The 21,219-nt window shown below is 49.5% G+C and overlaps 1 protein-coding gene across 28 annotated transcripts in view; it reads right to left on the bottom strand.

The window, feature by feature from the left end:
• The window catches only part of NCOR2 (nuclear receptor corepressor 2), a 511,248-nt gene that overhangs the window by 213,547 nt on the left and 276,482 nt on the right, over positions 1 to 21,219 (bottom strand). For all 28 annotated transcript variants that reach the window (XM_075898492.2, XM_075898501.2, XM_075898481.2 and 25 more), the window contains 2 exons: positions 18,942 to 18,998; positions 10,284 to 10,336 (listed from right to left, as the gene is read on the bottom strand). In XM_075898492.2, coding sequence (XP_075754607.2) covers positions 10,284 to 10,336; positions 18,942 to 18,998 — 110 coding nt within the window. The remainder of the gene's footprint in view (positions 1 to 10,283; positions 10,337 to 18,941; positions 18,999 to 21,219) is intronic.

The following is a 21,219-nucleotide window of genomic DNA, read 5'->3' as shown; positions in this document are numbered from 1 at the left end:
TGCAGATCTCCAGGATCGGCACGCAGGCCAGGAATGCCGCCGACGTTGAATACAGGAAGTAATCCACGGGGATATACGCTGCGTTGAGACTGGCTGACTATACATCCTTTCTGCCACTGAAATAAACAGTTGATTTGACTTACGAAACTCTCGTGTCCTATCTATATAAAACACTGGCAGGTAAATATCCTGGGACATGTGGAAGTGTGAGACCACCTTGGGAAGAAATCCCGGGTGTGGACGTAACCTCACTTTGTCTTTAAAAAACACCGTGTAAGGTGGTTCTGAGGTGAGAGCCTTAAGCTCAGACACCCGCCTGGCCAAGGTAATGGCCACAAGGAAAGCTACCTTGTAAGATAGATGTGTCAGGGAGCATGAAGCTAGGGGCTCGAACGGGGGCTTCATAAGGGCAGTCAGGACCAGGTTAAGGTCCCATGCTGGTACCGGAGGCCTCTCATATGACATCAACCTGTCGACTCCCTTTAGAAACCTTTTAACCAAGGGGTTGGCAAAGATAGACCTTTGGCCCCCCCAGTGTGGAAGGCCGCAATGGCCGCCAGGTACACCCTTAGGGAGGCTGTGGCCAGGCCCTGTTTCCGCAGGTGGAGAAGGAATTCCAGGACAGTCGGAACCGCCCCTTCACCTGGAGCGAGCATCCTGCCCCCCAGCCAGGAAGTAAACCTCCTCCACTTAGCCTCGTAGAGAGCTCTAGTGGACGGCTTCCTACTTTCCAAGAGGACCTCCTGGACATCTCTAGAGCAGGCTCGCTCCGTCACTGAGAGCCACTGAGGAGCCACGCTGCTAGGTGGAGAGATGGAAGGCTCGGGTGGAGTGCCACCCCGGCCTCGCAGCTCTGAGTGATTAGATCTGGCACTAGGGGTAGCCTGAGCGGGCCCTCCACAGTCAGATACAGCAAGGTGGTGAACCAGTACTGTCGAGGCCATACTGGCGCTATCAGGATGGCCCGAGCCCTGAACCTCTGTACTCTGAGGAGTGTGTCGTGGATCAGAGGGAACGGGGGGAAGGCATAGAGTAGGCCCCTGGGCCAGCTGACCTGCAGCGCATCTCCCCGAGAGCCCTGCCCGTGCCCCATGTACGAACAGAACTCTCCGCACTTGGCGTTGCTCGGAGTCGCGAACAGGTCCAGGCGGGGAAACCCCCACCTCTGGAAGACCTCGTGGAGTACATCCCCCCTTAGCACCCACTCGTGCGCCTGGACTGAACGGCTGAGCCTGTCTGCCAGCCCGTTCCTGGGAGGTGAGACGCCTCCAGAGAAATGCTGTGGGCTATACACAGTTCCCATAGCTCTAGGGCTTCCTGGCACAGGGGAGAGGAACGCGCCCCACCCTGTTTGTTGATATAGAACATGGCCGTAGTGTTGTCTGTCAGCACCGCCACCACTCTGTTCTGTAAGTGGGGAAGGAACGCCCTGCAGGCCAACCTGACCGCCCGCAGCTCCTTGATATGTATATGGAGGCAAGCCTCCTCTGCCGACCACATACCTTGTGTCCTGAGGTTGCCCAGATGAGCACCCCATCCCACGTCCGAGGCGTCCGTGACCAGCTGCTCCGACGGGGACGGCTTGGCGAATTGGACCCCGGCACACACCGTGCTCTCGTCCTTCCACCAGTCCAGTGAGCGCAGGACGTCCTGGGGGATAGTTACCACCGCATCCAGCGGCGATCACAAGGGGTTGTGCTCTACCTTGAGCCACCCCTGCAATGGGCGCATGCGTGGCCTGGCATGTTGGACCACGTAAGTGCCCGCCGCCATGTGGCCTAGCAGCCTCATGCAGGTCCTCGCCGTCGTAGTCGGGAACTCCTGCAGCCCCACTACCAGCGATTGAATGGTTGAAAATCTGTCTCTCGGCAGGGACGCCTTGCCCATAGGCGAGTCCAGATGGACCCCCACAAAGTCTATGACTTGCGTGGGCTCCAGCAGTGATTTGGCCTCGTTTATGAGGAGGCCGAGGCCCTCGAACAGAGCTCTGGCCCTCGAGACATGGTCCAGTACCTGTTCTCGAGACTTGCCCTTTATGAGCCAGTCGTCCAAATATGGGAACACCTGGACCTTGTGCCGCCTCAGGAATGCGGCTACCACGGTCATACATTTGGTAAAGACCCTCGGGGCCGTACACAGTCCAAAGGGGAGGACCGTAAACTGAAAATGATCCTGCCCCACCGTGAACCGGAGGAATTTTCTGTGACTTGGAAAAATTGAAATGTGGAAGTACGCATCTTTTAAATCGAGAGCAGCGTACCAGTCCCCCTTTCTGAGCGATGGGATGATGCGGGCTAGTGTCAGCATCCTGAACTTCATCTTCCTTATAAAGGTGTTCAGGTTTCGGAGGTCTAGTATGGGACGCATGCCCCCTTTCGCCTTGGGTACCAGGAAGTAGCGGAAGTAGAAACCCTTTCCCCTTACGTTTGGAGGTACCCTTTCTATGGCCCCTAGCATCAACAGGTTGGACACCTCGTGCCGAAGGAGCATCTCGTGAGAGGGGTCCCTGAAAAGGGACGAGGCTGGGGGATGGGAGGCAGGGTAAGAAAGGAAGGGGATAGTATATCCCTGCTTCACCAGGTCTAGGACCCAACGGTCCGACGTGATCTTTAACCATCCCTGGAAAAATAGGGAAAGACGGTCCCCAAAGGGCGGACAGATAGGCGCTACTGGTACTCTGCTCTCTGGCGTACCTTCAAAAAGAGGGCTTGGCTTGGGGACCGGGGGACGGCCCTGAGCTTCTCTCGGAGTCTGACCGAGGCCCCCTACGCCTGCCCCTGAAAAGGTCAGGGCGGCCATTGTTGCGGCCTCTCCTGCGACCCCTTTCGTTGTTCTGCCCCCTTCTAGGGTAGGGCCTGGCCTGGAAAGAACGCCTCTGAGGTGCCGGGGTATGTATCCCTAGCGACTTCAGGGTTGCCCTTGAGTCTTTCAGGCTATGCAGCTTGGAGTCAGTCTGCTCTGAAAATAAGGCCAGCCCCTCAAAGGGCAGGTCCTGGATAGTAGTCTGCACCTTGGGTGGGATGCCAGACACCTGCAGCCAGGCACTACGCCTCATCACCACCCCTGTGGCCATGGTGCGGGCTGCTGAATCGGCTGCGTCCAAGGCCGCCTGGAGAGAGGTACACGCCACTGCTTGTCCCTCTTCCGTCAAGGCCCCGAACTCCTGGCGGGATTCGGGAGGAAGCTGGCTGGCAAATTTTTGCGTGGATGCCCACATATTAAAAGCATAACGCCCCAGCATCAGTTGCTGGTTAGTTATACGTAGCTGGAGGCCCCCTGTGGCATAGGCCTTCTAGCCGAGCAGGTCCAATCTCCTAGGCTCCTTTGCCTTCGGAGTGGGGCCTGGAGGCCCTTGGCGCTCCTTCTGCCCAGCGGCCTGAACCACTATGGATCCCGGAGCCGGGTGGGTAAATAGATACTCATGCCCCTCCTGGGGTACATAGTATCATCACTCGACCCCCTTCTGGGTCGGTGCAATAGAGGCCGGCGTCTGCCACAGGGTTTTAGACAGCTTGTCCACTGTTTTATTCAGTGGGAGCGCCACTCGACCAGGGCCCGCTGCCGCTATGATGTCCACCATCGGATCTAAGTCCTCGTGAACCTCCTCGTGCTGGACCGCAAGGTTGACCACCAGCCTCTGAAGCAGCTCCTGGTGCGCCCTGGAGTCCATGGACGGGGGGCTGAGGTGCGGGGTTGGCCAGGGCCTCGTCTGGTGAGGATGACGAGAAGTCCCTTGAGGGGATTGCCTCCTTGGTCAACTGTGCCCCAGGTTCCCCCTGACCAATCACCGGGGGTCTCGGCCCCGAAGCCATGGGCGAGCCACTTCCAGGCGGGGGGGCTGTCAAGGGGGTGGCAGATGGGGTGCTACTTCTTCAGGATGACCCCACTGCCAGCCCCGAAGGGGGAGGCCCCTGGGCCTGATGGTATGCCCAGGGCGTCCAGAAAGCCCACTGGGGTTGCCCCTGCGACTGCTGCTGGACCATCGGATCCCGGTGAGATGATCTGACCGACGAGCGGGACCTATGGCGAGGCCGCGACCTATATGAGGGCCCGGTCGAAACCACTGACTCAGCCTCCGACTCCGAAGAGTACTCTGATGCCAACCATGGAGGCGCTGATGAAGACTGCACCCTACGTTGGTCTGCCATGGCCGATGGCTTGCCCCTGTGCACTACCCGCGGTGCCGGTGGTGGCATGAGTGGAGGCCTTTGCTGTGGCGGTACCGCGCCCGGGTGCATCTGATAGACCGGTGCGTACCCCTCTGGTGCCGTCATGTGCACCGGTGCTGCGCTCTGCTGCTGTGCCCCCAAGGAGTAAGCAGGGATCGGTGCCGGGAGCGGCAACAGCGTCGGTGCCGTGCGGGGTGCCTGTTGCGGCACCGCAGGCGGTGCGTAATATGGTGCGGGGTCCTGCACCGCCCATGGAGCCATCTGCGGCACCGGACCCTGCACCGGTGCCGTCGGCGTAGTGAGCCCACACGCTCCCAGAGTCGCTGCTGGTGCCGTGGGGAGCGGGCCCGGGGTCGGTGCCGGTGTTCGTCCCGGAACCGGGGGAAACTGCTGCTGCTGGGCCGAGGCCTGCCCGTCGCCCAGAGGGTCCCACGGCCCAGCCCTGTCCTGCTGGGGGGCACTAGAGGCCTGTGCCGGCGCGGTCCGCTCCTGCGGTACCGGGCCCTCCCCTTCATCCACCGCCATGTGGATGAGATCCCGGGCTGCCTCAAAGGTCTCTGGGGTGGAAGGCTCACAGACCTCTCCTAGCCCCACTGTCTGCCCAGGGCTCTTGCCCTTGTCCAGGCTGTGCCTCTTCCTAGAGGACTTAGAAGAAAGGTGCCCCTCCTTAGGGTGCACCTTCTGGGCACTCCTCTCTGCCAAGCGACCCCTCGAGCTCTTGGAGGCCCTCGGCACCGGTGACGGCGATCTGCGTCTCGGTGCCCTGCTGTCCGACAGTGCCACTGTCGGTGCGCTGCGGGCGGAGTGAGGTCGCTCCTCGCCCTGAGGCTGCAGTGCTGATTCCATTAGCAGGAGTTTCAGTCGGAAGTCCCTCTCCTTCTTAGTCCTGGGTTTAAAGCTCTTGCAGATAGAGCAGCTTTCAGCTCGATGAGCCTCACCCAGACACTTAAGGCATTTAGAATGAGGGTCTCCGCAGGGCATAGGCTTGGAGCAGGAGGCACAGGGTTTGAAGCCCTGGGGCCATGGCATGCCCTCCCCTCGCGGGAGGGTTCCAGTGCTCCCTTATCTAAATAACTATTTATAGTACTTAACAACTACTTAACTAGAAAAGAAACTTCAACTGCGAACTATAATACAACGGATAAGAGATAAGCTGCTAAGAGATAGGCAATAGCCTGAAGCACGCTCCAGCTATGGTCACGGGTGGTAAGAAGGAACTGAGGGGTGGGAGGGCCAGCAGGGGTATATATGCACCAGTATACCGGCGCCACTCCAGGGGGCTCCCTGCTGGCCCTATGGGTACTGCTAAGGGAAAAAAGCTCCAGAATCCGTGCACGCGGCGCGCGCACACCTAATCAGAATGGACATGAGCAAGCACTCGAAGAAGAACAAGTAAGTGTTTGAGCCAGAAGGTGTAGGGAGTGGTCTGCAAGGAGCTCACTGCTCGATGGCAGCTTAATACTCTGATCCCAAAACAACCAACAACATCCCACTGCAGGAGAGAAGAGATCCCTCTGAGGCTACAGAGCCGTAGGGGTATGTCTACATTACAGCGCTATTTTGAATTAACTTAATTCAAAATAGTTAATTCGAATTAAGCTCATTCGAAATAACGCATCTATACACAAAAACTATTTTGAATAGCCTTTTGCTATTTCAAAATAGCACGTCCACACTGAGTGGACCTTGAACCAAAGTTAAGGCTGGCCAGAACCAGTGCCAGCAGGGCATCAGGTTAGGACTTAGTGTGTGGGGTTGCTGCCTGAGGCTAACTGAGCTCCGTGCTTAAAGGGACCCTACCCCCACCCTGGACAGACAGTTCTCAGGGTTCCTCGTTTGCTTGTCTATCTCAATGAGGGACAGCAAAGCAGTCCTGTCTTGGAGTGCCCTGAGTGCCCGCACTCGGGACACCACAGCACTCGGCCACATGGAGCCAGAACTGCCCCTGGGCATGCCGGTGCATTGTGGGGTCAATGCCATCAGCCCAGCTGCGCTTGCTGCAGTCTGCCATCTGGAGGGTTCGTCAGGGGACTGTCAGGATCCAGGAGGCCCTGAGGGAGAGTGTCCACCCCGAGGAGTCCTCAGAGCCTCCCCAGTCCTCCCCTCCGGGAGCTCGTGCCCCATCCTCTGTCACGCCCTTCCACTTACCCCTCCCTAGCCCCCCTTCCTGATGTCAAATAAAAAACATGTATGTTCAAAAATAGAAACTGGGTTTATTGAACAAAACTGGGGTGGGGGATGAACCTCTGGGGAGACTGGGAAAAGGAGGTGGGAGAAAGGAAGACAGAGGGTGAGAGAGAGGGGAAGGGGAAACCTGGGAGGAGGGAGCTAGCAGGAGGAAGCAAGGGGAAAAAGGGGGAGGGGAAGCTCAGGGTTGGGGGTCTCACCGGGCCAACTTGATTTTCATGCAAACCTGCTCCTGGGATCGCATGTAGCCTTTGGAGGACAGGCTGGCATCTATCCTTCATAGACGGCCATGTTGCTCCATCTAGTGCGGAGATCATGGACATTCGAGGCATCCCCCCCCCCCAACCTGAATAAGGTCCATGATCTCCACCCTGGGCTGGGAAGGAGCCCACTTTCTCCAGCCCCTGTCAGGCTCCTGGGAGCTGGCAGACTGCTCCTGGGGAGCAGTAGAGGGCTGGCTGCCAGTTGCTTGCTGGCTCATGATTTGGGGCCCTGGTGGCCACTGCTGGCTCTGGGCTGGCAGGCTTGGAGCTGTCACAGGCACTGTGGCCAGGGTCTACCTCTTTAATGGCTCTGGGGCTGGAAGAGAGGAGAGTAAGTTTTCCTGACTGTGCCCAGAGTGGCCACCAGGGCTCCCTGGGAAGGGCTGGAGGCCCCCTATTTCGAATTAAGGGTCTACACAGCACTTAATCTGAAATAGCTTTTTGAATTTGGTTTTACTCCTCGTAGAATGAGGTTTACCAAATTCGAATTAAGGGCTCCGCTATTTCAAATTTAATTCGAATTAACTTTGCAGTGTAGACATACCCTTCATGAACTTTCAGGGAACAGAGACCTTCATGTAGCATACTCCTTTCCAAGCTGGATCTCCCCTAGCACCTTACTCTCCTCCCACTGCGTTGGGATTCCCAACATCTGAACGCCAGATGAAAATTATGAACAGGAACTAGAAGACTTACCTGGCATTGTGTGGGTCTTTCAGGATGGTGCAGGAGTCAGGGTTGGGGGGGTGAGGAGAGGTTCAGGGCAGGGCATGGGAAGGTGCAGGATTCAGAACAGAAGTGGGGGGGCTTAGGGAAGATACTGGGGAAGGTCAAGGTGATGGTGCTGGAAAGTGTGAGGGGTTCAGAGATGGGTATGTGATTACATCACGGCCATTGACGGCCGTGCAGGAGGGGGCGCTGATCGCACCTTACGCCTAGGGCACCAGCTGCCGCAGCCAGCCTCAGGCCACTCCTGATGGAGGGTGCCACATGGCTCTTATATACCTCTCCTGGCATCTTCCTGGCCAGAGCAGGTCACTGCAAGTCACATGGTCCATTGACCTATCCTTGTGTCCCAAGGCAGCAACCATTATTCTGGCTGGCTTGCAGATATCCAGACATTCCTCAGGTGTGTCTCTGGCTCTTAGAGATCTATTGTCTCTGGAGCCTTGCTAATCAGCATAGCCACTGGCTGAACACTCTTTGCCCATTGCTCTGCCTCAGACAGAGAACCTTCCACCATTGACACAGAGTACATAATTATAACTCCTCGTATAGACATTATATAAGTGCATGAATAGCATACACAGAATCAGTAGAACATAAGCTTTCACGTGACACCCCACATGACCCCCTTGGTACAGACTTTTGGGGCACACCCCACACATGGATGCAACAGTGATCTGGCTTCTCCCTTTAAAATCCAGTAACGTGACAGCCCCATAAAGGTTGCAGGGCATCTGAGGCAGCAGAGTTGCAAACACCTCTGCCTCCACCACTCTGGAACCTGCATGGAGCATATCAAAAGCATCTTTGAATCAAGAGCCACTTTTCTCCAGAGAAAGTTATGACTGCTGTGGAGCTCTTCCAGGTGGGAGGTTAACGGGGGAGCTTGTGGCAGAGGCTGACGGAGGGGGGCAGGGAGCAGCCGCCAGCTGCTGCCCAGGGTGCAGGGATGCTCCAGGAGAGGTGTAGGGAGCATCTGGTGAGGCTGGAGGAGAGGCCTGACCACCGTGCTCTGTATATTGGTGGAGCATGGGCACTATGGGCCCATATAATTCACTGCATATAGGCATGATCTCAGGCACTTAATTTCTGTGCCTCAATTTCCCCACCTGTGAAAGATGGATATTTCCCTATCCCATGCAGATGCTTCATTTGTTAATGCCTATGAAGCATTCTGCTGCTCTCTGTCTCTAGGGCCCTTATATGACACCTATTCCCACAGTCTGACCCCCTAACCGAATGGGATGTAGTGATCCTCTCAGGACCCTCATGAGGCAAAGGCACTGCAGGCCTTCCCATAACCCTACTGATGTTCAGAAAGGATAATACTCAAATGGGGCTTCAGCTCCTAAATGTACTTAGGTACTTCTGAACATTTTAATCTGAGTGGCCTATGGTCATGCAGGAAGTCTGGTATGAAAAAGGGAGATGAATCTGGTTTCCTGATTCTCAGACAACTATTCTAACCACTGGATAATCCTACCCCTTTATGGATACCATAGAGATGAACACAAGTTAAATGCCTAGAAATCAGGCTCATAACATATGTCACTAAATCCTAAATCCTGTAACAAGAAAGATGCTGTATGTTAACTCCTTCACTTCAACTCACCTGGAGGCTATTAACATTCCACTGAAAAGCCACTGAGAATCAGGAATTGGTTGTTATGCCTGATACCAGAACAGGTGTACTCCTCACAGGCACAAGTGAGAGGTTTGACATTAATCTTCTGTATCAATTCAACCCAGACAAGATCTGTTAGACTACATATGAAGCTTTTTAATTTCAATTTATAATAAACCTAGAAGTGTATATGTTATAGTCAATCTATCTGCAGTAACTCACTGTAGTCACTAAATACCAATTGTTTATCAAATCATTGATTGCAGTTTAAAAGAGAAGTAACTGACTACAGGATTATTAAAACTTGGCAAATTTCTCAGCAATAACCAGTTATTCTTAAATGTTCATTTATATGCCTCCTTTAGCGAAGAGGCCCTTCCTGTCCAACTTTTCACTTCAATCCTATCCCTCCTGGAAACACACCCCAAAAAGATGACAGTTAATTTCACATCCCAGCATGTGTCAAACAAAACTGTCCTGCATTTCATTCTGAAATATACCTAGACTTGAAGCCATCCATCAGACAACGGAGCTCAAATAAGAATCCACACAGACAGTGAGAGGTGTGACTACGCAGCGCAAGCTCTTGAAAAGCTATACTGTACATCAAAACACTCTGACATGGTACTTGGTACAGATACATCTTCCTTCTCCCCTCCCCAACTCAGCCCAGTTTGCCAAGGGCATCCTCAATTCAAGAGGCTCTGAGTTGAACTTTTACTTTTGTAAATTTGATCTGAAGCTCTTTCCAGTCCTGGGTCTTATTACAAACCTGAGGGAAGTAGGATGAACGAAGGCTATTTTTAGGGACTAGCATTACACATTCTCTCTCCCCCGTTGGGCTCCAAAGATTATTTGCAGATATGCACATTTTGACCACCACAGCAGTTTTTGTCAGCTGACCAAAAAGGCTGCAAGCAGCCACTGACACCCCCTGAGCTCTTCAACTTCTGCCTCCTTTCATCCTTTAAAAAAATACATTCTCCCATATATAAAATGCACCAGCCCATCTTGCTGAACCAAGACATTTAAACACCCCCCTTTCATGAAGATATCAGTGTCCCCACCACCACTACGCAAGCCAAACTGTACCTTTACCATCCCACAAACTTTTCTGCTCCTGAGTGATGTACTTTTCAAGCCGTTCTGATTCTCCGGGCACCAACAGCAGCAACACAAGATCACTAAAAGGGTACACGCTATTTCTTTCCACCCTTAATGGGAAATGGGATCTCGGGGCAAACTAGTATCTCTTCTGCGCCAGCCTAATGCATGGCCTGACATTTCAAATCGACTTTATTGCCACATACTTACATTTTAATGTTTTCATGGTACTGCCTGGTGTCTGAAGGCTGGTTGTATAATGGCTGAAATAAATAAGAAAAATGAAGGCATAAATGGTACAGTCTGACATTTAGAAACTTAAACCTGTCAGAAATGCTACTGTAGCAGCTTGGACCTCCAGCTCCTAAAGAGAGACGCCGGCATAGCCCCTTCTGCTCTAATGCTACAGACTTGATGCTGTCTCTGACTGTCCCTCTACCCCACTCTGTTCCTCTCTTTTAATACTATGTAGATGCTGCTTCTTTGTGAACACACTGCAACACTGCTTGAGTCACTGTGCAGCCGAGATCAGCCCGTGGGAGGCAGGCAGCACTCAACAGAGCCAGCTAAGAACAAGCAATTTGCTCTGTAATCCATACAAACACCATGCAGCGCAGCACAGGAAAGGGTGGGGGTTGGAGGGAGAGTGACTGACTGTTATTCACTTACTGAAAATGTAGTGTACCTTGCAACATATGACATGGGGGAGGATAGGAGAGTGGGGTGGGGGGAAACAATCTGTGTGCTGCAAATTGTTATGTCTACTCAAGCCTCTGTAGGAGCCAGCCACAGGGAGGGTGAGATACTGGTGCCGCTCAAGTGAGACAGAACCCTCAGGGTTCCAGCTGCATTGGGATTTCCTCTGTCTCAGGGCTATCACCATTGGGTCGGAGCACATTAATTTTCAATGTACTTATTTGCACGACACCCGCAGGAGGCTGGGCAGTGCTGTGACCCTCAGGTTACCAATGGAGAACTGCAGACAAGACACTTTGTGACTCAGTTCAGGGTCACACAGGAAATCTGTGATAGAAAAAGGAACTGAACCCAGGGGGGCCAAGCTAGAGTCCTACGCACTAGGCCACCCATGCTCGTGCTTCCTGAAACATGCAGTGATGAATCAAGAGATCTGTGCCCTATCCCTAGCTCTTACACACTTACTCTGCAACCTTGGACAAGTCGCTTAACCGTTGCCAGCACTGCCACTTGTCACCTAGAGACAGGGGATTTGCCAAAATGTTGCCCTGACTATTCGTGGTCATGCCCAAGGCATAACTTGGGTAAAGTGTGCACTAGTGAGTAACACACAAGCACCTATGGGCCGTTCCCAGAGCAGAGACATGAGTAAATCCTTCTGAGAGGGTGACAGCCATGGTTTAGGGGCATGAAATACATGTGTCACAAAGACTTGGTCATCACACGGCCCAGCAGTCCCTTGCTGGCTCTGACCACAGCTGGACCCAAGCTGTATGGTGCAGGGCTGGATTCCAACTTCCCCAATGTCTTAGAGAGTTCAGAGTTGGGATTTTTGGCTAATGCGTCTCTCCGCCTTAAAGGAACTGACCCAGCTAGCCTCTTCCCAGCATGTCCCTCCGTCGTTCTGGCTCCTGTCAAACCCCTGATGGGAACAGCAGCGTATAGAAAAGTGTTTAGCTTATGCCCAGATCACCTGCAGCTGCCAGACCTCAGCACTCTGAGCCCATGCATCATCTCAGCTGACTAGTTCCACTCCAGTGCAATGCTCTGCTTCTGAGACTTGGCAGAAGCACCAAAAATAAGAAATGTCATTACAAACTTCTAATTTCATGGTGAAGTCTGACTTACCTGGGAGATCCAGGTTCTCAGCACCAATCAGAACAGGCCTTGCATGTCCATTTTTAAAGATGAGAGCAGCTGATGATATCAAGCCTCCTGCACCCAAGTCCCACCCAAAAGCCCCGACTAGCCTTGAGTGGTGGGAACAGCTCCCAGCCCTCACCCTGCTCCTAGTTGCTGGGGGCATCCCTCTTAGCTCACAGCCATGGAAAAGATCCATCAATGAGACATGGAACTTTTACTGGTTGGGAATAAGGTTTCTATGAGAAATAGAGCCCTGGTATCCATTCGGAACTATACAGACACAAAGCCCTGGGGACAAGTCTGAGTTGAAGGAGCCAGGAGAGGAAGCAAAAAGCACCTTGGAAAATCACAGAATCCTAGGATTGAAAGAAATTGCAGGAGGTCATCGAGTCCAGCCCCCTGCCCAAAGCAGGACCAATCCCATCTAAACCATCCCAGCCAGGGCTTTGTCAAGCTGGCACTTAAAAACCTCTATGGACGGAGATTCCACCCCCTCACTAGGTAACCCATTTCAGTGCTTCACCTCCCTCCGAGTGAAAGAGTTTTTCCTAATATCCAACCTAGACCTCCCTCACTGCAACTTGAGACCATTGCTCCTTGTTCTGCATCTGCATTTGTAGATAACTAAACAAGCCCAGAGTTGTCCTTAGGATTTATGGGGCCCTACACAATGCTATTAAACTGGTGCCCCTCTAACAGACAGCAGCCGGGATGGACAACGATTTTTTAGAAATGTGATTTTATAACCTTCAGCAACACTCCAATGAAATATTTTTAAAACAGATTTTAAACTAAGGTCCTGTCGACATACACAGTAAATGCAGAAACTGTACCTGGAATTGGCAAATACCTGTTAAACGGCTTCATTGCCATCTGAATGGCTCTTTCACAGGGTTTACTGTTCTGCTAATAGCTCTGGCAGGCGTTTTCACTTTTAAGTTAACTAGACCCTCTTCAGAGGTAAAAGGGCTAGGAAGAGTCAGATAAATGGACATTAAGTCCCAGCGGTGCCCCAAATTTTCGGGTGCCTTATGTAGCTGCTTTCTGCGTATAGATAAAGACAGCTCTGAACAAGCCAGATGCAGCAGGCTCGTGTAAACTGGTGTAGCACCGTCCAGCCGTTGAGGAGATGAGAGCGTTATCTTCCCCAGATGCAGTGTTTTTTTCTTTTATCTTCTTTTGTTGCTTGCCTTCCTGCCCCCACTTGGAGAGCTGTGTCAAGCCCCTGTGTCAGAGGGGAGGCATCTCTGCCCTGGACTGGTCTTGTTAAAAGAGCATCTGATCTGTGCTTCATACATCACAGAATACGATGCACTGCACTCAGGATACCTTTTTCTGCATGGAGGATCTCAACCTGGGGGCTGAGTTACACTGGCTAAGTGGGAAGAAGAAGTTCTGGCACAAGTTTTTCCTCTGCATTACAAATCAGTTTTATACCATTTATATATCAGCGGGTAGCAGAGCAGGCCACTGAAGAATGTGAAGAGGAAACACGGAATGTCACAACAGCCATTACTGCAAGAGAGATTGCTGGAAAATGGCACCAGGATGCAATGGCGTCAGTACCAAGAGAGAAAACCAAGAATTCAGGATCAAAACCAAATCAACACATCTAATCACTGGCCTGATTCTTCAACACATCTAATCACTGGCCTGATTCTAAAAATAAGGGTTTGTGAGCATACTCCACACTGTGTTAATAAAGCCAACCATGCCCCGTCACACACAACAATTGACACAATCTCTGTCTAACCACTAAAACAACATCCAACTATGCAGGCAATTTATCCATGAACTTTCTCTAAACTATCTACGAGTGATTTAACACAAAATGTGGTCAAACAGCCGGAGCATGTGGCAGATGGTTTATGGGTGAAATCTATATCCTGGCAATAGTTAAATACAAACTAGCCATAATCACTCATCATGATCACGCGGTTAAGTATGAACTGAGGGAAGACTGTAATTTTGTTTCACATTAACCTAATGAAAAGAACAATGTCAAAGAGCCCAAGGGTTGGCTTTGCCTGTGTTTATCAGATTCCACAAGCCATATCTTTGGAAGGCTTGGATTAATGGCTCTTCTGCTGGCTCAGCAAGCCTCTCACAATAATTTGCCAACATCTAATACCCTGCCACACCCATCCAATGGATTTTTTCAGATTATAGCAGGATACTACTACTCCCTGTCCTACAAGCTTGTTTTTCAAAGATGGAGCCCCACCAATAAATGTATATGCCAAATTAAAAAAAAAAAAAAAAAAAAAATGGACCAGAAAGCACCAGTAGAATAAAAGAGACAAAATGACATTCTTTAAAAACTGGATGTCCAATCCTAGTGAGGAAAATAGGAAGAAGCATAAACTTCTGTAAGTTAAGTGTGAATGTATAATAAGGCAAGCTTAGAGAGAATTTGAAGACTCAGCAAAAATCACAAAAACTAACTGCAAAAAAAGAAAAAAAAAGTACCTCAGAAGCAGGAAGGGGCTCCTGAATGACTGAAGTGCTAGAGAATCACTCAAGGAAGACAAGGTGATTGTGCAGAAACTAAATCAATTTTTTGCACTGGTCTTCACTGCAGAGGATGTCGGTGAGATGTGAGCCTCTCCTCTGAGGAAATGAATCTGAGGACTTATCCCAGATTTAGGTGCCATTAGAAGTGGTTTTGGAACAAACTGATAAATTAAACAGTAGTAAATCCCCAGGACCAGATGTTATTCACCCAAGAGTCCTGAAGAAATTCAAATGTGAAACTGCAGAACTCCGAACTGTAGTATGTAACCTATCCTTTAAATCAGTCTCTGTCCCAGCTGATAGGAGAATATCTGATGTAACACTTATTTTTTAAAAGGCCCAAGAAGCAATCTTGGCAATCACAGGCAGCGTCAGTCAAACTGGTTAAAACTACAGTAAAGAAGAAAAATATCAGACACTTTCTCAACGTATTGTGTTTATGTAAGAGTCACAGATTTTGTACTGGGAAATCACCCTCTGTCAATCTGTTAGAATTATGAGGGTGTCAACAAGCATGACCTAGTCAATACAATATACTTAGGCTTTCAGAAAGCCTTTGACAAGGACCCTCTGAATCAAATCAAGCAGTCATGGGATAAGTGAGAAGGTTCTTTCAATAATCAGTGACTGGCTAAAAGAAAGGAAACAAAAGGTGGCAATAAATGATCAGTTTTCATAATAGAAAGAGGTAAATAGTGGTGTCTCAGCATTTCAGCTGGCAAGAAACTATTGATCAGTAATTCTAGTTGTGGAATCCTCATTCTATGATTATGGTCCTCCCTTTCCTATTGACCAGGTAGTTGCTCTACTAAGTCCAGGAAACTCCAGAAGGGTAAGTCCACCCTTAAAGACCAATGCCTGTACCGGGAAAAGAAAACCTCAAGATGCGATTCTGTTGCATCACATCAGCATAATGCTTCTGAAGGGACTCCCTTTGCAAGAATGATGGAGTGACACATAACAGCGCACTTCTGCCATGAGCTCTGACACGGGGATTGCCAGGATAGGAACGTAGGTGAGGAAACATATTGATAAAAGAAAATGTCTTTCTTCAGAGTGATGGAGTAAACTGGATTAGGATATATTCTTGTGCTCACATCCATAAATACAACAGTTTGATTCATGTCACCAGTTTCTGCTAATTTTTCTTATCCTGACACAAGAAAAACTTGAGAGAAACAATATCCAGAATCTTGTATATTGTCACCCATTTTCTCTCTCCAGTAACCAGGGACCAAAACAGCTACAACAACAATGAATGCACCACATTTTTTTGTTAACTAACCATTCAGATTGTTTTGTATGAATGAAACACCATTCCACAATAGAAACCCGAAGATTATGAAACATGGAACTCTAAAATCCCAAAATTACGCTCAACACATCTCTTGTCATTAGTTGCCCATAGGGTAGAAACTTTCATCTTTCATAGACACAATATCCACATCGCGCTAATTCTACCCCCACGGGGAAACAAACAGAGACATTCTTAACCCATCCAAAAGAAAGACAAAAATCTCACCGGTGACCACAGACAATAAAATGCTTCAGTATGAGCTGCGCAGTGGTTGCGAAAATGCTGTTGTTCCTTGTGTTCCATATACATCCCACAGAAAGAGATTGTATAAATACCCAGTTGATATTACAAGCACGTGACAGATCTAGATAAGCACACATGACAAATCCAAGTCAGCATTTGCCTAAGGCAAGATGAGCACAGCCTATTCCTTCTGGAGAAAGTCCTCTTGGAAAAATGAGAAGACAGTTCAATGTATTCTGAGAGATTTGACTATAAGGATGCTATTTTGGAAATGAAACAGAAGGAAAGCCCCATGCAATTTCCAAAGCACTGCAGTGTTCAAACTGCCAATCTGTCTGACCACCGGAATGGGAAACAAGAAAGAAATCAAACAAGTTTCAATCTCTCCGCTCAAAAACAATCACTTCTATGAGGAGGTGGAGCTCTAGATTCCAACCTGACATTGTTTAACATTTTAATGCTGAAAGGATGTAACCGTCGGCCCTAGATCACAGTCCGTGGTTTGCTAACATGCCTATGACCTCTTGCCTCTCTCAGTTTTGACTAACCAATTTCCTCAGCGACCCTCTTACTTTGAGCTATCAGCACCTGGCAAGCTGCCTCCTGATCAAACAGACATTTATCTGTCACCACCTCTGAGTGAATGTCGGAACCAGGGCGCTCCTGAACACATATTAGTGAGACAACCATGTCTGCGGCCACGCTGGGAGCAATCCATGCAGACATATTTCAGCTAAACTGAGGAAAATTCTGCAGACCTTTCACAGGCAACTGGCTCCAAGGGACCCAGAGGTGCACAAGAGCCTAGCAGACTTGAGGGTTCACCTAGGATTGGTGTGCATGCCTATATCTGCAGAGGATTACTTCCAAGAAAGGCAGGCATGGGAACCTCTGTCCTCCTTCCCTGAGTGACTTTCTTTCTGATGCAAAAGAGTTCTTGCTTCTCAACATAATTTCTTTGGTCCCAGTAGCTCCTAGAGGCCCTTGTCATGCTTGGAGCCCTGCTGTGCTAAGCACAACATGGCAAGGAAGGGGGATGGGAAAAGAACAAACTCTCCTCCCCATTTTGCAGTATGTGCACACAGGCCATGTTTTCATGTCCCACTCAGAAGTGGGCCTAGAACAGATAGGCTACGTCTAGACTGGCATGATTTTCCACAAATGCTTTTAACAGAAAAGTTTTTCCGTTAAAAGCATTTTTCCATTAAAAGCATTTGCGGAAAAGAGCATCTAGATTGGCACAGATGCTTTTCCGCAAAAGCACTTTTTGTGGAAAAGCATCCACACCAATCTAGATGCAGTTTTACGCAAGAAAGCCCCGATTGCCATTTTCGCCATCGGGGCTTTTTTGCGCAAAACAATACCGCGTTGTCTACACTGGCCCTCTTGTGCAAAAGCATTTGCGCAAGAGGGCTTTTACCCGAACGGGAGCAGCATAGCATTTCCGCAAGAACACTGACAATCTTACATGAGATCGTCAGTGTTTTCTTGCGGAAATTCAAGCGGCCAGTGTAGACAGCTGGCAAGTTTTTTCACAAAAGCAGCTGCTTTTGTAGAAAAGCTTGCCAGTCTAGACGCAGACATAGGGTGTATGCAGCAGCAGAGAGACAGGTTAGCCTCAGTAAACATTACACGGTGCCATTTACTGATTGTTTTAAACACACCCAATTTACAGGACGAGCACCAAGCCTGAAAACAACTAACCTGAGAAGCAGAAAGAGGCTCTGCAGCGTTTAACAACTTGAGGTCTACAGAGAGACACAGTGATGCACTTTCTCTAAATGAGATGTGAACAGAAGATCATTTACCTCCTAGACACACCTCATGTTCACACTCATGCATACATACACACAAGAGATCAATGCCACACTATCCCAAACACTTCTAAATTAGTACTGGACAGGAAGCTTTCCCTGCCCTGAGCCATCTTCCCTGGGACTATTCATCTAGCAGGAAAAGCACTTTCCATTCCCCCATACATTTAGGGCTTCAATCAGTTGGTACTAGGGTTCCCGGCAACTTGCAAAGGTGCTCAGCATGAGACAGGACTGAGCCTCAATCTACCACCCAATTGCTCCCTTTATATAGTGTAGACTAGAGGGAGTTCTCCTGGAAAGCTCCAACTCAGTGCCCGCCAATTAGCCGTTTTCTCCAACAGCTCAGGGATCCTATTGTCCCTTGTGTTCGCTGGAGACAGAACAGGGCTTGCTGGGTGGAGGGGAAGGGATAGCTGAAATGTGACAGCAACCATTAATAATTATGATTGAAGGATGACAGGCAGCTGAAAGAGATGGGGATTGGAGTCTCACAACTTCACCAAATCATTGATGACGGGTCATCCTGCTCTAAACATTTACTCCTGGAACATGCTCTTCTGACAAATCTCCTGCCCTTCCCCCCACTACCATATTACATATGGGCCTGGGGGATGGGAGCCCCCACAAAGAGATAATCTGCACACAGCACCCTGATGTTCACCAGCCCCCAAGAGGGTGAATGCAAAATACCAACAATGTGGTGGATGAAAACAACAGCATCATGGATTCTCAAATGCAGGTCAAGTACCAATAATGTTTTGGGTAAATGCCTCCCACCTAGACTCTGGTAGCAGCAGGGAAAGCAGGATAAAGATTAAGGGGTGTATGTGGTTTGCATCTCTGAAGAGTGTGTGTGCATGCACGCATGTGTGCCTTATTATTGTGTCAGCATGTCTAAAGAGTGTATGAATACACATGCATGTGTTTTAATATTGTATCTGTGTGTCTTAATATTGTCTGTGTGTCTTTTAAGAGTCTCTCTCACTCTCTTTTTTAATATTCATCCTATCTGCTTTGCTTCCTGCTTTGGTGTACAGCCAGTGAAGAATCCTTCCTTGTTATAGTTTACACATACACACAAGCATGGTGTGCTTGCCTCCCAAGACCTCTGTGAAGTTGGCTGCCCTCCAAATCCCCATATTGTAAGACAAGGCTTACCAGTTCCACTTGAGGACCCAATCCTTCCAGAATCCTGTGGGCAGCTTCTGCTTTTTTCTGCAAAGAGGAAGGGGGAGAGAGGAGGAAGAGAAGTTATTTCTCTGTTGCAGATCAGACTTTCAGCCCCATGCTTCCCAGCACAAAATCTTTTTTAAAAAAGACTGCTAAATTTGACCACCACCACCCTCACCCCACGGTGCTAGGAGAGAGGCAAGGTTAAAAAAAGCAGAGCTCCAGATCTGCAGTACAACACCGCAGATAAAAGGAATGTTGGCTAAGTTACTGTATGTTTAACACACATGCAGGCACTTCAAAATCCTTTGAGGAGCTACAGAAAACAATCCAGAACCTATTCCATGCTGTCCTAGCTGCGTTTATTCATTTGGGAGCCCCTCGGCTGCTCTCCACAGTGACTGAATTCTCTTTCACTTTTCAAGCCGCTGGATTCTGTTCAATTACCTCAGCCCTAGCACAGCAAGACCGGGGGGGGGGGGGGGGGGGGGGGAAGCAGAGAGAGATGCCCTTTCTAGGACTCATCTTCTCACGAACATGTGATCGTTACACCTGAGTTACCCTTGACTCCTTCCTTTGCTTGTCTTATCTCTCCCCTCCCCAGCACAAGACAAGTCCCCCTCCTGGGCCAGACTACCTAGCACTTACTGGGAAAACAGGAACATGTGTCATAATGTGCTCAGTGGTTACTAATTAAACAGGCTTGAAAAGAGCCAGGGTTCGTAGCAGCAAGATTCTAAATAAAAGATGAAATTTTCAGTAAAAAGAGTGTTCTTCCTAGCAAAGCCAGGCTTTCCAATTATTGTTACTAACAGCCAGGTAAGTCTGGATTGCTTTACATTGTTCAGTTTACACAGTGCTGATCAAATAAAGCAAAACACCTGGCAGAAGAAGGGGGGTCAGGCAGATGGCTTTTTATACACATTTATTAAATAAAACACAGAACATTAAGCATCCAGGAGGGGGGGGGGGAGCAGAGAAAATTCCACTGGTGCTTAGAAGAGTCTAGCATGGGGAAAGCAGTCAGACACAACTCCCACGGGTTTTAAAAAACACTGAGGAGTGGGGAGGGGGGAATCATTCTTGAAGCATGTTCCCCACTTCAGCCCAATAAACACTAGAAATGGGCTAAAGTCACAAGCTTGGGATTTGGATTTCAAATACCCCAAGGACTGGACAAGCCTGAGGACTGGGTTTCCATTAAAAAAAGAGAGGGGCTGTTTGCCAAATTTGGATCAGGATCTCAACCTTTGGGGTCCTCAAGATCCAGAGGGCTGATATGCCCCCCTCTCTGACCGGGAAGCACATACCCCTTCACACAGATGCCTGCGCACAGCTGGAGGCACTTACCATGTTTTGTGATGGGAGATGCCTAGCTAATCCCCCACATGCCTTGCTGACAGCTCACCTCCACTCTCACCCAGCAAATGCTAGGGCTTTATTGTGCTTCCCAAGATTTATAACTATCTATTCCCTACATCATTCCAGGGCAGAGCCTCAATGTGAAAAGGCAAATAGCAAGTGTGCAAATACCCTTCCAGGCACATGCAAACCACGGCCTTCCTAACCCACACTGAAGAGCTGATTGGCATAGAAGCACTTTCGCTGGATTGGTCACAGGATCAAAAAAGGTGCTCATATATGCAGTCAAACTGTAGGGCGCATCTACATTGCTCTGTAACTCGAAATAAGATATGCAATTTGAGCTACACAAATTGCTTATCTGATTTTGATACTATTTCGGAATAGCTTATGTCGTCATTTGGCGCTGTCTACACAGTGCCAAATTTCGAAATAAAGCACTATTCCAAAAGGTCCCTTACTCCTCATGAAATGAGGTTTACAGGGACTTCGGAATAGTGAGCTCGAAATAACCAGCTTGCGGTGAAGACTTGGGATAGCTATTTCAGAATACTCCAGTATCCCAAAATAGCATTGCAGTGTAGACATAACCCTAGCTGTTCAAGGTGTTAGCCCTTGCTAACCAGCCTCAGGGAGCTCTCCTGACCAATGAAAATCTGCCCAGCAAAGCAGGATGAGTCTCAAATTATTCTACACGCTGCAGCTGGTGTGGGTGCAATGGGGTGGATTCTCCTCTCACACTGTTGTGATTTGGAACTAACGCAGCTGACGTCACCCAGATACAAATGAATCATGCACTAAATGAGCCACCTTCACCCAGGCAGAATCATAACACCACTACCAGGTCGTAACAGACAGCACTTTCATAGAAACATAAAATACTACGAACTCAAAAGGTCATCAA

This window comes from Pelodiscus sinensis, chromosome Z, assembly GCF_052426305.1.
Source record: "Pelodiscus sinensis isolate ZL-2025 chromosome Z, ASM5242630v1, whole genome shotgun sequence".
Taxonomy (NCBI): Eukaryota; Metazoa; Chordata; order Testudines; family Trionychidae; genus Pelodiscus; species Pelodiscus sinensis.
Note: the sequence above shows the minus strand (reverse complement) of the source record. Positions and strands in the feature narration are given on the sequence as shown.